Consider the following 13,902-nt stretch of genomic DNA (forward strand, 5'->3'; position numbering starts at 1 on the left):
TCCAGCCAGCACCTCAGGCAACTTCAAGGGACCCAAAAAGCCAGCACAACAGTACATACATATGATTCCAGAACCTCAGCGGGAGAATCAAGGCCAGCCTGGCCTACGGAGTGAGACCCTATCTGAAAAAAGAGAAACAAGGGGAAAACAAAAAAACTGCTCTAGAGACACGGCTCATTTGGTAGAGTGTCTGGTGTCTGTCCGTCATGCATAAAGCTCTGGGTTAATCTCCAGCACACAGGAACCAGGCAGAATAGCACAGTTGCGATCTAGGGTTCAGGAGGATCACCAAGATCAGGACAACCAGAGCTATGAGAAACTGCCTCACAAATGGATGAGAGGGCTCAGTGGGTAAAAGCACTTGAATTGGGGTCAACTGAGGTATGTTCAGTCCTCTGGACCCACAGTGGAGAGAATGGATGACGGAAGGTCCTCTATCTTTACACAGTACCCCATGCTTATGCACAGGGGCACACACACAAATAAATCTTAAAAGTTACAAAACACAAACAGACAAAAACCACAATAACAACACAAACTCAAACCCAGGCCAGCAAGATGGCTCTGAGGGTAAAGGCACTTGGCACCGAACCCAAAGACCTGAGTTGGAATCCTGCATCCCACATGGTAGAAATCAAAAATCAACCCCCACAATTTATCCTCTGATCTCCACATCCATGCCACAGCAAATGTCCACCTACACACACACACACACACACACACACACACACGCACGCACGCACACCAACTAGCTAACTAAATAGAAGTTTTAAAGCCCTTAAACGTCAAGGCTCATAAGCACTGTATCCTTACTGGTGTAGCTTCTGTCTTCAACCTGAAACTCAGCCACTCCTACAGCTTACTGAGTGTGTGTGTGTGTGTGTGTGTGTGTGTGTGTGTGTGTTATGTGAGTCCCAGGGGACAGAGATGCCAAGCAACAATTTTAAAACAACCTCAAGACCTCCCCACTCAGAAGGAGGTTGGCAAACTCCATTTCCCAAGACCCTCCCAGCAGCACCCTTTGAAGGAAGAGTCGTCTTCACCTCAAGGCTGACTTTCAAACCCCAGGTCAGGCAGGAGATGGTGGGACCAGAACTAGCCCACAGTGTGACAAGGTGGGAGCCCCTGAACGGTGTCTTCAGACACCGCTATCTATCTGTTTGATGTAGGTCACTGTGGCTAGCTGTGACTAGAGACAAATCCACTCCTTCTCCATCCTGTTTTTTGCTTCTTGGTTTTTTGAGACAGGGTTTCTGTGTGTAGCCTTGACTGTTCTCAAACCTGTTTTTGTTTGTTTGCTTTGTTTTGTTTGAAGACAGTGTCTCCTGTAGCCCAGGCTGGCTCAGGCTACTTCCTATGTGACATGGTGACTTTGAATTTCTGATTCTCCAACTCCTTAGTGCTGGGATTATAGGCAAGTACTACAATGCCTAGCTTGTTGGTGTGTTGGGGATCAAACCCAGGGTTTTGTTCATGCCAAGCAAGCACCCCACCACTATACACTGCCCTAGACTACCCTCCTTTTTTACATAGGGTCTTGTTATTGTCAACAAAGGACCTGGAACCTGCACTATGGCCCAGAGTGGCCTTCACTTCCAGAATGTCAGGATTACAGGTGTGAACCACCACACTCCCTCTTATCCTTGTGAGAGGTAGCTAGCTGGTCAGCAAATGTGGACAAAAGCCTGGCATTAACTCGGGCTGGCCAGGCAGAGCTCAGAGCTGGTCCCTGACTCTTCACAGCATCTCCTCTGGTTTCTTTTCCTCTTTAGTCATTAAATCACACACAAGCTACAACAAGCTAAAACACGACACTCCTCTGGTTCACACAGCCCTTCTTTCCCCCTCCTGCAGAATTTTGCGGTAAAACTTCAGCTTTACAAGAACATGCAACAGAAAGAATTAGGGAACTCAGACGATCCAAAACCAGCTAAGTGATGGTTTCGCATTTTTAAAATATATATAATGTAAAGCAGTTCCGAGAAAAGTGAAGTCACGGCCTAGGTTGCATATTCTCAGTTCTTAGAAAAGAGCATTTCAAAGAGGAAGCTGAGCGGGGCGGGCACACAGGCTGCCGCCAGAGCCGCGGTCTGGCGGGTGCTCACTGATAAACTGACTTTGATTTGGCAGCTGAGAACTGAAGCCTCCGGATGCATTTTCATTTGGCGCTGTCAGGGAGGAAACAGAAGCCCAACAGTGAGAGTTCTGAATGTGCAGAGAAACCACAGGCGCAGGTCTGTGCTGGGGAGGCTGCCTCAAGCCACTGCCCACTGCCTTTTGCGGCGCCCCTCCCCCACTGCCGCGACCTCCAGCCAGCCCGCACTTTCCTATAGGGAGTTACTCACCAGGAGTTAGGTGAGGACGCGGATGAAAAGCTGTCAGCAGCTTCCAGCTCTCCAGTGGAAAAGTAGGCTTGTGCCACACACAGCTCCACAGCTACTCTGGGGTAAACAGTTTGGGGGACATCATTTTACTAAGAACCTGCATCAAAATTAAATTTCAGACTGGAGCTCAGGTGGCTGATTGTCTAGCATGCAGGAACCAGGCCTTGAGTGTGATCCCCCAGATCCACAAGGATTAGGTGTGGGGGTGCACACCTGCAACCACAGCACCAAGGAAGTGTAGGCAGGAGGATCCAGACTTCAAGATCATGTGTAACTGCACAGTGAGTTTGAGGCTAGCCTGTCACATGAGATGATGCCTCAAAATTAACTAATTAATTAATTTGAGGCCTGAGGTATATATAGCTCTGAAGTAAAGTCTACCCAGCATGCAAGAGGCCCTGGGTTCTATTTCCGGGGCTGAAAAAAAAAGATTATGTGTGTGTACTGTCTGTATCTGTGTGTCTGTTTATTAAATTCCAATGCAACCAAAAGCAACTGATCAACTGTCCCAGACAAGGGAGACCTTAAGGAGATACAATGACCAAGTAGAATGTAGAATCCTGGGGAAAAAAAGAATAAAGAAACCAGAACAAACTATAGGTCTGGTTACTAACTTCTCAGTATTTGTTCATTAGTTTATTTTGTTAGTTAATTTTAACATCCATGCCATACTAATGTAAGGCATTCATGACAGGAACCTAGTATGTCTATAATTTAAGACATCCTGGGTTTTGATCCCCCATTCTGCATAAACCAAACTTAATGGCACACACCTGTGATCTCAATACTCAGGAAGCTGAGGCAGGAGGATCAGGAGTTCCAGGACAGACTGGGCTACAGAGACCATGCCTCACATGTAAATAAATAGGCAAATAAATAAAAATATAAAGAACTGAACTATTCTGGCAATTTTCCTGAGGCTCAAACAATGTACTTTGGAGCTGGAGAGATGGTTAAGCAATTAAGAGCACTTGCTGCTCTTCCAGAGGACCTGAGTTTGGTTCCCAGAACCCATACAGGGATGCTTAGACCTGCTGTAACCCCAGCTCAAGTTTCCAAGGCCCTCTTCTACACACGCACGCACGCACGCACAAATAGATCTAAAAAATGAATCGTTCAGCAGTCAAACCCAGATCACTTTTCAACTTGGCCTTCCTTTAAAAGAAATGTTAGCACCTTTAACACAGCACTCAGGAGGCAGAAACTAATCTGTTCTACATAATGAGTTCCAGGAAAGCCATAGCAAGTTCAAAATCAGCCTGAACTAGAGACACTGCCTAAAAACGGCGCGCCGGCGGGGGGCCCCGGGTGAAGAGGGGAGAGGAGGAAGGAGGGAAGGCCAGACAGACTGACTGCTGGATGGATGGGCGGATGGACGAACAGACGGACGGATGGATGGATGGAAGGCGGTCCTGCAGAAAGACGAATCAGCTGGTAGTCCTTACAAGGTATTGTAGGGCACTATCCTCCCGGAACAACAGACTTCATCAGACTAGCTGTGACAGCTTCCAGGACATCCTGAGACTGGAGTTGTTGACACTGTCATTCTCTCAGAGGAGTGGGGGAAGGGCCACTGGGCCCTCACCTGAGATTGCAGCTGCTCCTTCCTGCACCCCTCAGACATTTGTGTGTCATTCTACTTAAGTGCAAGTGGCCTTGGGTCTCAGAGGTGTAGAGTATACACTGTGGGAGAGACTCTAGCCATACAGCTGTAGGGAGCTGCTCATTCATGCTGGGCTCAGACTTTCTGGCTGGGTCACCCATGCTCCTGTAAGGAGCACCTAAGCCATGCTTTGTAAGCAGACGCAGTAACTCGTGGTTCCCCAAGCTGAACTCCAATGAGTTTGTTGTTGGTGTCAGACTGGGAGGGCATAAGTGTATATTTACATTTCCTCAGTGAGAGTTCTCACAGTGGGCCTGACCAGGAAGGACACGGACACTTTGGACAGTTTAAAGGTCAGAGGAGTAGGAGGTGGCTAGTAGTAGCACTCTAGCATGTGTGAGACCCGGGGACCCCGCCATCCATCCCCAGCGCCATTTTTAAACATTATTTTTTTTTAAGACTTATTTTTATTTATGTATTTATTTCCAGTCTATATGCTATGTTGAGAGGGTCTTCCAGGGGCCAGAAGAAGGCATCAGATGAGTAGGAACCATAGGAAATTACAGACGTTGTGAGCGCCTGGCATGGGTCTGATAAATGACTAAGCTTATTTATCAACACTCTATTCTGGGCTCCAGAGCATCCCACGTACACATAACCACAAATAAAATCTTTTTTAAAAAGGCATCCATGTAATCAGGGCCAGAGGAGCAGGCCTGCAATCCCAGTTAACCAGAGGAAGGAAGATGGTAAATCTGAGGTCTCCCTGAGCTACAAATTGGGCTCAAGGCCCTGATGCTTTTTCTAGGGGGTGGAGGGCAGGAAGGAGGCAGGTCTAGATCACCTGAGTGTTCTCTCACCCCTCACTGAGTCCTCATTCTCTCTCCTGAGTGTAAGGTGTGGGCCATGACAGCAGCACTCTGGAGGCTGAGGCAGAAGGCTAGCCTTAAAGACAAGGAGCTGCAGCTTCCGATCATTGACATGGTGTTTGCTTAACACATACACGGCCTGAGCCTCAATGGTGGTCTTGGGAGCACTTTCTGAAAACCTAAAATTATTTTAATAAATCAACATTTTAGGCTGGAAACGTGGCTTAGTAATACAGTGTTTGCTTAGCGTGCAGAAAGCCCTGGGCTCCAACCCCAGCATTGCAGACGTAGTAGTGCACACCAGTAATCTCAACAGTCTGGAACGGAGAGGAGGGGGTCACGAGTTGGAGACTACCTGAGCTATATAAGACACTGTCTTTAAGACAAACAGATAATAGAGCTTACATTTAAAAACTACACCATACAAAGATGTTACTAGAAAAGTCCTGCAGCAACATTGTAACATAAGACGGACTTCTTGGTCTTTGCCATCCAAGTGAATCTAGCCCTGTTGATCAGCAGAAAGCCAAACCCAACACTGCTACAATCCCAACAGAAAGGTATTTCATCCAGAAAGAAGGGCAGGACTCTAAGCCCGCAGGCTAGTCCCACCCTGGCTGTTTCTCCATAACAGTTTTGAAGCAGAAATGTTTGAAAAGTCTGTATTCATCTTGGATTTTTAAGTTCAACAGAGAATTGTGAGAATTCCGACCATTCTCAACAGCCGGCCTCAGCTCTGGAATCTAAGGGAACAGACAGTGAGGAATGATCACATTGAAGCAGAGAGAGCTGCCAGCAAGGGCTGGTACCTGCCCCTACGAGATGGCAATAGCTGGCAATGGGAGGCAGGCCACTACGCCGTTCTGTCCTCATGTCTATAATTTTAATCCATTGGCAACAACTGGAATTCAGAAGGACAGTCAAGGAGAAAGTGTTATCACTCACAAAATTAGGAAAAGACGACATGAGCTCTCCATGTGCTTCAGCGAGACACAGGAACACATGTAAGTGACAGGGGTGGGGGGCGGCATCTGCTTCTCATCAGCAAGCAAAGCACCAGCAGAGAGGAGTGGCTGAGACAACTGAAGCTCCAGCTCCCAGGGTCCAGACGTCTGGCTCAACCAAAGGAAATCTCTTCAAGAAACTTCTGTGATGTTCCTGAGACCCATCTGTGGGTAAATTACTTCAGGGGGAAGCTGTTCTTAGAAGGTTCCAGCTCTAAGGAATGTTCCTGTGTAAGTCTTCCACCTCCAGTTCCCACATACTTTCATGGACAGGGTTGTCAGAAAGATCAGTCATCTTCACAGCCTGCAGGCAGGGCTCAGGACTGCAGGCCTGAACCACCCCCATCACCATCACATACTTTCCTGGGAAGAGAAGAGAAGGACGTGGTGAGGATGTTCATACTAACAAGTCAGGGAGGGAAAACCGACGAGAGACCCTGACCTTGGGGCCTTGATCAGAGATGGGAGGTTGAGACAGAAACATTATCTAGGGCTAGGGAGATGAAGCTTGGAGGCCAAGCTCAGACCTAGTTGGTAAAGGGGACTTGAGTTCAGAGCCCCAGCATCCATGCAGAAAAAGCATGCATAAAAGCATGGTCAGTGTCAAAGAAACAGAGACAGGAGGATGCTCCAGGCTCTATGCCCAAGCATCCTAACCCAGCGAGTGAGCTCCTGGTTCAAAAATAAAGTAGACATCAATCACTTGATGTGACCTCTGGCCTCTAGTACACAGGCATGTGTGAGCACACCCTCACACAAGACCATGTACACATTTAACATAATCCTGACAGTAGACACCAAAACAAAGGCAGTCAGGGATCAAAACAGATGCATATATAAACAATGAGATCAGCGGTTAACCTGGAAGACCAAGTCTGCAACTAGTTGGCATCTGCTTTTCGTATGCTAAACACAATAGACAGGCTCACTCAGCAGACAGGCCCCAGGAAACAAGCAACTCAGGATCCCATTGAGTTATTATTAGTTGCATAGCCCCAGGCAGGGGCAGAAAAACCCAAGCTTGCTCTCTGTCCCATTCATTGCTCAATGCAGGAGTGAGAGACTCTGTTCACAAGTCAGGCACTCCTGCAAAGCCACTTCCTGCCAGCCAAAATGTAAATCCAATTTTCCCTCCACGATGCCAAACCCCTCCTCTCACCACCCACAGCACACTGTGCTGTTGTTCCGATCCCTGCCACCCCCAACTTTATCCCAAACCACACTGGGTACACAAGGAAATCCACAGAAGAACAGACTGCCACCAGGATAGTCTGACATATCATTAACCACAACTTCCCATTCCCCAGGGGAAGTGCCTCTCCTTGAAAGCGCAACTTGGCTAGTCATAAACCACACAAAATGCAATTGTGTAAAAAGTCCCTTGTCACGGCAGGAAAGGCATGCAGCCAGTGCCCTACATGCCCGGCTTCTACCAGCAGGAATGGGCTTGCATACAAGTCCAGAATTTCAACTGAAAGAAGCCAGGGTTCACATGGGGATCTCTGGATCTAATTCCAGGTCCCATAGTGGCTATCCTCTGGACGTAGCCCCAACTGGTGGGGAAGACAAAAACCTTAGAGTTACAAGGCTGAAAACCAGGTGAGGCTAAGAGAACTGCCCTACAGAGCTTGGCAGCAGGACACACTTCCTGCCAACACACTGAGCCCTTCCATCTGTATCCCTCTCCAGACAGCTGTCTGGGACGCTCTCCGTTTCTCCTTCCCCACAGGACCCTGCCCAAGATCAAGCCTTCACCCTCTCCTATTTGGGCTACTGCAAAGGCCCGTCTGTCTCCTCCCAACCACTGACAGCTCCTCCTGCCCAAGAGCCTCTCCGTCACAGTGCAGCCTAAGCAACCTCTCTGCAGAATGAAACCTGGAGGGCAGAGTTCCTGACTTCACCTGTATCTTCAGCCTGGAGAGGAACTGCCAGATGCCCTAGAGACGGGACAGGGCAGGAGCAGACCAGCAGCCATGGAGGTCATTCAATGTGGGCAGGTCCTTCCCAAATGCAGCCTTTCAGGGCAGCCCCGTGGTGCCCTGTTCCCTAACTCCTGACCTTTTTGCCCATGCTGTTCAAAGGAGCTAGACAAACCATCACCGTACACAGACACAGATGTCACAATTCTGACATCTTGAGTCCCGGCAACCCAAGAGGAAAAGTAACAGTAGCCTTCAGTGCTGTCTCCTCCAGGAAGCCTTCCCTGACCTCCTTGAGCCTTGAACATGTATCCTTCTTCTGTGCCTAAGTCTGTATCTATGGTCCCCAAATAAACACCAGATAAACCAACAAGCTACATGAATGAAAGTCTCTTTATGCTCTGTGGTTGGATGTTCAGGTCTCCTGAGGCCAGCAATGGCAGCACCCAGCAGTGGCTACCACATGGTATGCTTTTGTGTTGGGACTTTTCTACTTGACAAACACTGAGGCAGGTACAACGATCGGCACTGAAATAAAAGCGCTGTCATTGCCCTGTGCACACACACCCTGTGCACACACACCCTGGGCTCACATCTACAATGGTACCTCGTGTTTTAGTGGCCTTGTGGACTTCCCTGGCTCCTTCTGAGACGATTCATGAGCAAAAGGAAACAGCATGGGCCCTGGCCCTGGGCATACAGGCTAGAGGGTGAGGCCAACAGGTTCAGCCCAATACAGGGACATCTGCTAGGTGCCAGGCTCATTCCAGTGTTGGTACCAGGCTTGAGACACTGTTCAAGGCTGCCTTCAAGGAACATTGCCTGGGCTGGGACACCAAACATATTGGAATCTGAGCAAGCCAAAGCTAAGACCAAGGGCAGTCAACTTCTTCTGTAAAGGACCAGACTACAGAAGTCAGGCTTTTGGGGGGTCATAGGATCTCTGTCACAACTACTGAACCATGTCAGACGGTGACCCTAACCTTTTGCAAATTACAAATGCATTTCAGGCCAATAAAATTTCACTTTGTAGATGCTGATTTCAAGTTGCATATACATTTCATACATCATGATTTTTTGTAGACACGTCAAAATGTAAAACACAGGCCAGGAATAGTGGCACATGCCTTTAATCCCAGCACTCAGAAAGCAGGGGCAGAGGGCAGAGGGCAGAGGCAGGCAGATCTGAGTTTTAGGCCAGCCTGGTCTACAGAGTGAGTTCCAGGACAGCCAGAGCTACAGAGAGAAACCCTGTCTCAGAAAACATTTTAAAAAAAAAAAGTTTCAAAATGTAAAAGCTAGGTCTGGAGATAGAACTCAGTGGTAAGGCACTGGGTCTGATTCCCAGTGCACACCCACACACGTGCCCACATGGACACACACTGTGTGTGTGTAACTCTATTAGTATATAGACCATTTGAGTTCGCTGGTCCTAGATTAAATTAAGACTGGGAAGAGAGGGAGAGAAGGACAGAGGGGAAGAGAGAGAGGGAGAAAAGGAGAAGAAGAGAGAATGAGAGAGAACAAAAAACGTAACCTAAGTCTGAAATCAAGAATAGCCCAGGTCAGACTCCTGACTCTGTCTCTAGACAGAATTCAAGACTTTCTGAGCAGGAAGCATTCTTAGAGAGTTTGGCCTGATTTCACAGAGAAGGAAGCCATGGAAAGGCAGGCCTGCTGAATCTGTAGGCTTCCTTTAGAAGCCTCCTGAAGCCTGTGCTGAAGCTCCAGAGTCGAGTATAGGCAGGCCTTGTCTATCTGGGTCATAGGTACAGCCGAAAATCTCACAAGGCCCTGGGTATGATATGTGTTCACTTGACATCCTTCCCAGTGAGATGAGATGCTTGATGGCTGTCTCAGAACATCTAGTTCTCAGATACACAGGTGCCAGGCATTGGACCAGATGCTAGAGTCAAGCCATCAGGACCACAGTAGCTCAAAGGGCAGCCTCAAACCCTGCAATAGCAGCATCTCCTTGGAAAGTATTAGAAAGAACTCTTGAGACTCAGAAAACCTGAGGGGATGGGCTTCAACAGGCCCCTAGGCAAACATGCCCATACATAAGAGCTTTTCCAGATAAAGGTCCATTTATCTTGGGACATTAAAAATGGACAGACATAGGCTGGGATACGGCTCAGTTGGTAGTGTGCTTGCGTAGCATGCACAAAGCCCTTGGTTTGGTCCCCAGCACCACATGAACCAGGTGGAGTAGCATATGCCTAGAATCCCAGCACTAAGGAGATGGAAGAAGGTAGTCTAGGAGTCCAAGACCACCCTCAGCTACACAAGGAATTTCAGGTGAGTCTAGGCTAGACACTGCCTCAAAATAAATGGAAAAGGACACACAGACATTTCCTAAGACATTATTCAAAACATATGGGTTAAAATGAAAAACATCTATGGGGAGACAGCTTGTGACACAGAAGCCCAAGGCTCAAAACTGGGAAGGATGAGATAGCCTCAGGAACCTACAGGCATTTTTATTGATTTATTTGTATACTATTCTTGCTGTCTGGGTTAAATCCAAGGACTCATCAACGCTAGGAAGTAGTGTTCCCACTCCAGATCCTCTTTACTTTTTGTTCTGAGACAGGCTCTCACTGAATTACCTACGTTGGCCTTAAACTCACTCCGTAGCTCAGACAGTCTTTGAACTCTGCCATCCTCCTGCCTCAGCATCCTAGTATTGGGATGAAAGGTGCGTCCCTCCAGACCCAGCTGCAACCTACAGCGTTTGAAAGCCGCGGCGGGTGTTGCTGTCATTCAAGAGGGTGGGAAGTCACCTGACAGGGGCTGGGCCAGGAAGGAGGGTTAGAGCCTGGAGGTGGGGCCGCCGCGCCCTGCCCGGCCCCGGGGAGGAAGGACAGCCCCCTGCAGAGCCCGGCCGTCCTGCCGACGTTACCTGGGAGTAGGCAGGGCCGGCCGCGTGGTACGCGCTCCAGGCCGCGCACGGAGAAGGCCCCGCTCGGGTCGCGCAGCCGCGCCTGGCCCCCTTCCGCCGCCAGCACAGTGCCCTGCATCCACACCGCCGCCAGCTCCAGCGGCGCGCGGCCCACCGCCGCCCGCGACAGCCGCCACGCGCCCGGGCCACCCTCTGCGTGCCGCCGCAGCTGCCCTGCCAGCACCTTGAGTGGCGGCGAGCGCGGCAGCCGCACAGCCCCGGGGCCACCCGAGGCCAGCGACTCGGACGCCGCAGCCGCCATGCTATGCCACCACCACTTTCCCGCCAACTCTGACGGGCGGCGGGGGCTTGGCGAGCGGCAGCCAATCAAGAGAGCGCCTGCCGGAACCGGCACTGGTTGGGGGCGGGACAGCCGCGCCCGGAGTGGGCATGCGTACTCTGAGTGACGGGAGATACGGAGTTTCCTTTGCCAAGGAAGAGCGACCATTTAAACCTTATGTCTCCGTTCCAGTTTACTAAAAAGTAAGACGTGCTCAGCAATAGTTGTAGATGATTGATAGACTAATCTTAAGAGCCGAAATAAAATGTGCACCCTTAGCAAACCATTACCACAAGAAAGGCAGAGATGTAAACAGATCCCTGAACCTTTCTGATAAGAGATCACATCTATACACAGGAGAGAGAGTTCCACAGGAATAGTTTAAGCATGGCCCCAAACAAAAATTTATGAACGGATTGGTTGTACTCTTTTAGTACCTCAGAGATAACGCTGAATATGAGCTGGTAACTTTGGTTAGGATATTTCTTATCAAGCATCTTTATAAATTGGTCCTGTGCCCAGACTCCTCCTCTTTCCTTTCTCTCTCTCTCTCTCTCTCTCTCTCTCTCTCTCTCTCTCTCTGTCTCTACTACCCTCTCAACTCCCCTCCCCATGCCCTAAATAGGCTCTATTCTATACTATATCTATCGTAAGGCTGGTTCCCCTCCCCCGCACCATATCGAGTCTCTAGCAAACACATCCCTGGCTTCCCTTTCTTTTTTATAAAACACAACAGGGTGTACATGCCGCAGAATGTCTGTGGATATCAGAACGGCCTTTGACCGTCTGTTCTCTCTGTGCATCCCAGGGACCAAGCTTAAGTCACTTGGGTTACTGAGGGGCATCTTTACCTGCTGATCTTGTCAGCCTTTTCCTGCCTTGTATTGCTTTTGTTTCTTTTTTTTTCTTTTAAACGGATTTCATATTGAAATGCTAACATTTTGAGTCTTTTGCCTTAAACACAGTAAGATTGAAATTAATGGCAACATATGAGTTTACCTTTTCTTTAAAAAAAAAAAGATTTACTTATTTTTATGTGAATTGATGTTTTTGCCTGCATATATGTCTATGCGAGGATACCAGATCCTAGAGTTACAGACAGTTGTGAGCTGCCGTGAGGGTGCTGGGAATTGAACCTGAGTCCTCTGGAAAAAGAGCCAATGCTGACCCAGCCCCTTCCTTTGTTTTTGTTTTGTGTTGTTTGTTTATTTAGGTTCGTTTCATTTTTTTTGAGACAGGCTCTCTCCGTCTAATAGCCTGGCTCACTCTGTAGGCCAGAGTGCCCTCAAACTCAGATTAAGGTATGTGCCACCACCGCCTGACTACCCACCCCCCACCTCTGTGCATTTTAATAACATGTAAATGTTAGGTCTCAAAGAAACCCGGGGCAAATGGAAGCTGAGGTGCTATTAACGTATCAAAAGCAGATTCTAGCCAGCGCTCAGACCTGTGGCTCCTCCCAGCATGTCTGCCTCTCACCAAATCCAGTCCTTAAACCTCTCCAGCCCAGATGCTGGACTTCCCTTCCCTCAGTTTACAATCCCTATACAGTTCAGCCGTATGGGCTTCCAGCCCTCTTGGTCTCCTGGCTAGCTCTTGGCCTCTTAGTCTGTATCCTGCCCCTTTTCACTTTCTCTCTCACTCCCGCCATGTCCCTTGGCTGGGTGGATTCTGATGACGACGGTTAGTCCGGACTCTTCCAGATGCCTCTGGCCGTTCTCTCCCTCATATCTACAATAAAACCTCAATTACACCAAGGAGTGATCATGTCTTCATTTTCATTCAGTAATTTAAAAGTTAAAGGAAGAAATTTTTTTATTTTATTTATTTATTTATTTAGTGCTTTTCGAGGCAGGGTTTCTCTGTTTAGCCCTGGCTATCCTGGAACTCACTCTGTAGACCAGGTTGGCCTCAAACTCAGAAATCCGCCTGTCTCTGGCTCCCAAGTGCTGGAATTAAAGGCGTGCGCCACCACCGCCCAGCAAGAATTTTTTTTTAATTAGTAGCTACATTACCCCACACCCCACTTTTAACTCTATATCACCTTATCATTCATGAGAGCAATCTACATGGTGGAGAACCTGGAAGAGGAGAATCTAGAATGGGAAATCACTGTAAACCACATTCAAGGATAGCTGTTGTTGACTTCTGGGTATATTTATTAACTTACAGATTTTTAAAATAGAAGTATATATTTTTGATATACAAATAGTTTTTGTGGTGGTTTGAATTGGTATGTGTTAGGGGTTGGTCTTGTGCTGCTATGTATTCAAATGCTAAATACCCCCCCCCCCCCAGATCTGGTAGCCGCCCCATCCCCAGGAGCAGATCTTCACATATACCAAGTGATACTATGTAAATCTTGCTCCCCAGTTTAAAACTGTTGGTTAAATAAAGGTGGCTACAGCCAATTACTGGGGAGAATAGAGGTAGGCTGAGTTTCAGTTACCTTGCTGGGGGTCATGGGTAGAGACCATGAAAAAGAAAGAGAGGAATAAGAGAAGAAAGACAGAGAGGACAGAAGTCTCCATTAGATATGAACCTGGTGCATGTGCCTGAGTGAAATGCCCCCACCCCAGGATAGACTGCTGCAACAGAAGTAACCCAGGCAAGATTCAAACAGCAAATATTTGGGGAGCACAGCTGGGAATTAACAGTCTAGCTAATAGAAATATAGATTAGGGGTAATCCCCCAGTAATTGTGCAATAGCTGATTAAATAATCCATAGGATTCTGTCTCCATTATTGGGGGGTTGACTGAGTCATATCACTAACTCGCAGAGTTTAATAAAATCCACTTATAGGTATAGTCACCATAGACTCATGTGTTTGAATGCTTGGCCCATAAGGGGTGGCACTATTAGGAGGTGTGGCCTTCTTGGAGTGGGTGTGGTCTTGTTGG

General features: G+C 48.2%; 1 protein-coding gene across 1 annotated transcript; it reads right to left on the reverse strand.

Annotated features, from left to right (window-relative positions):
• Positions 1 to 5,014: 5,014 nt before the first annotated feature.
• On the reverse strand, positions 5,015 to 10,982 carry Rmi2 (RecQ mediated genome instability 2). Its single transcript, XM_028778399.1, has 2 exons — positions 10,682 to 10,982; positions 5,015 to 6,223 (listed from the first exon to the last, which is right to left on the reverse strand). Exons 1-2 carry the CDS (start codon positions 10,980 to 10,982, stop codon positions 6,075 to 6,077), a joined length of 450 nt encoding a protein of 149 aa, XP_028634232.1. The 3' UTR covers positions 5,015 to 6,074.
• Between the last annotated feature and the right edge of the window lie 2,920 nt (positions 10,983 to 13,902).

The sequence above is a fragment of the Grammomys surdaster genome, unplaced genomic scaffold (genome assembly GCF_004785775.1).
Source record: "Grammomys surdaster isolate TR1022 unplaced genomic scaffold, NIH_TR_1.0 334, whole genome shotgun sequence".
NCBI classification, from domain to species: domain Eukaryota; kingdom Metazoa; phylum Chordata; class Mammalia; order Rodentia; family Muridae; genus Grammomys; species Grammomys surdaster.

What these genes read in the sequence shown, in the direction of transcription:
- Rmi2 (XM_028778399.1), bottom strand. Translation starts at nt 10,982, where the DNA reads ATGGCGGCTGCGGCGTCCGAGTCGCTGGCCTCGGGTGGCCCCGGGGCT. An exon ending in CCGGCCCTGCCTACTCCCAG is followed by an intron (nt 6,224 to 10,681) that starts GTAACGTCGGCA and finishes TTCTCTTCCCAG; the next exon opens with GAAAGTATGTGATGGTGATG.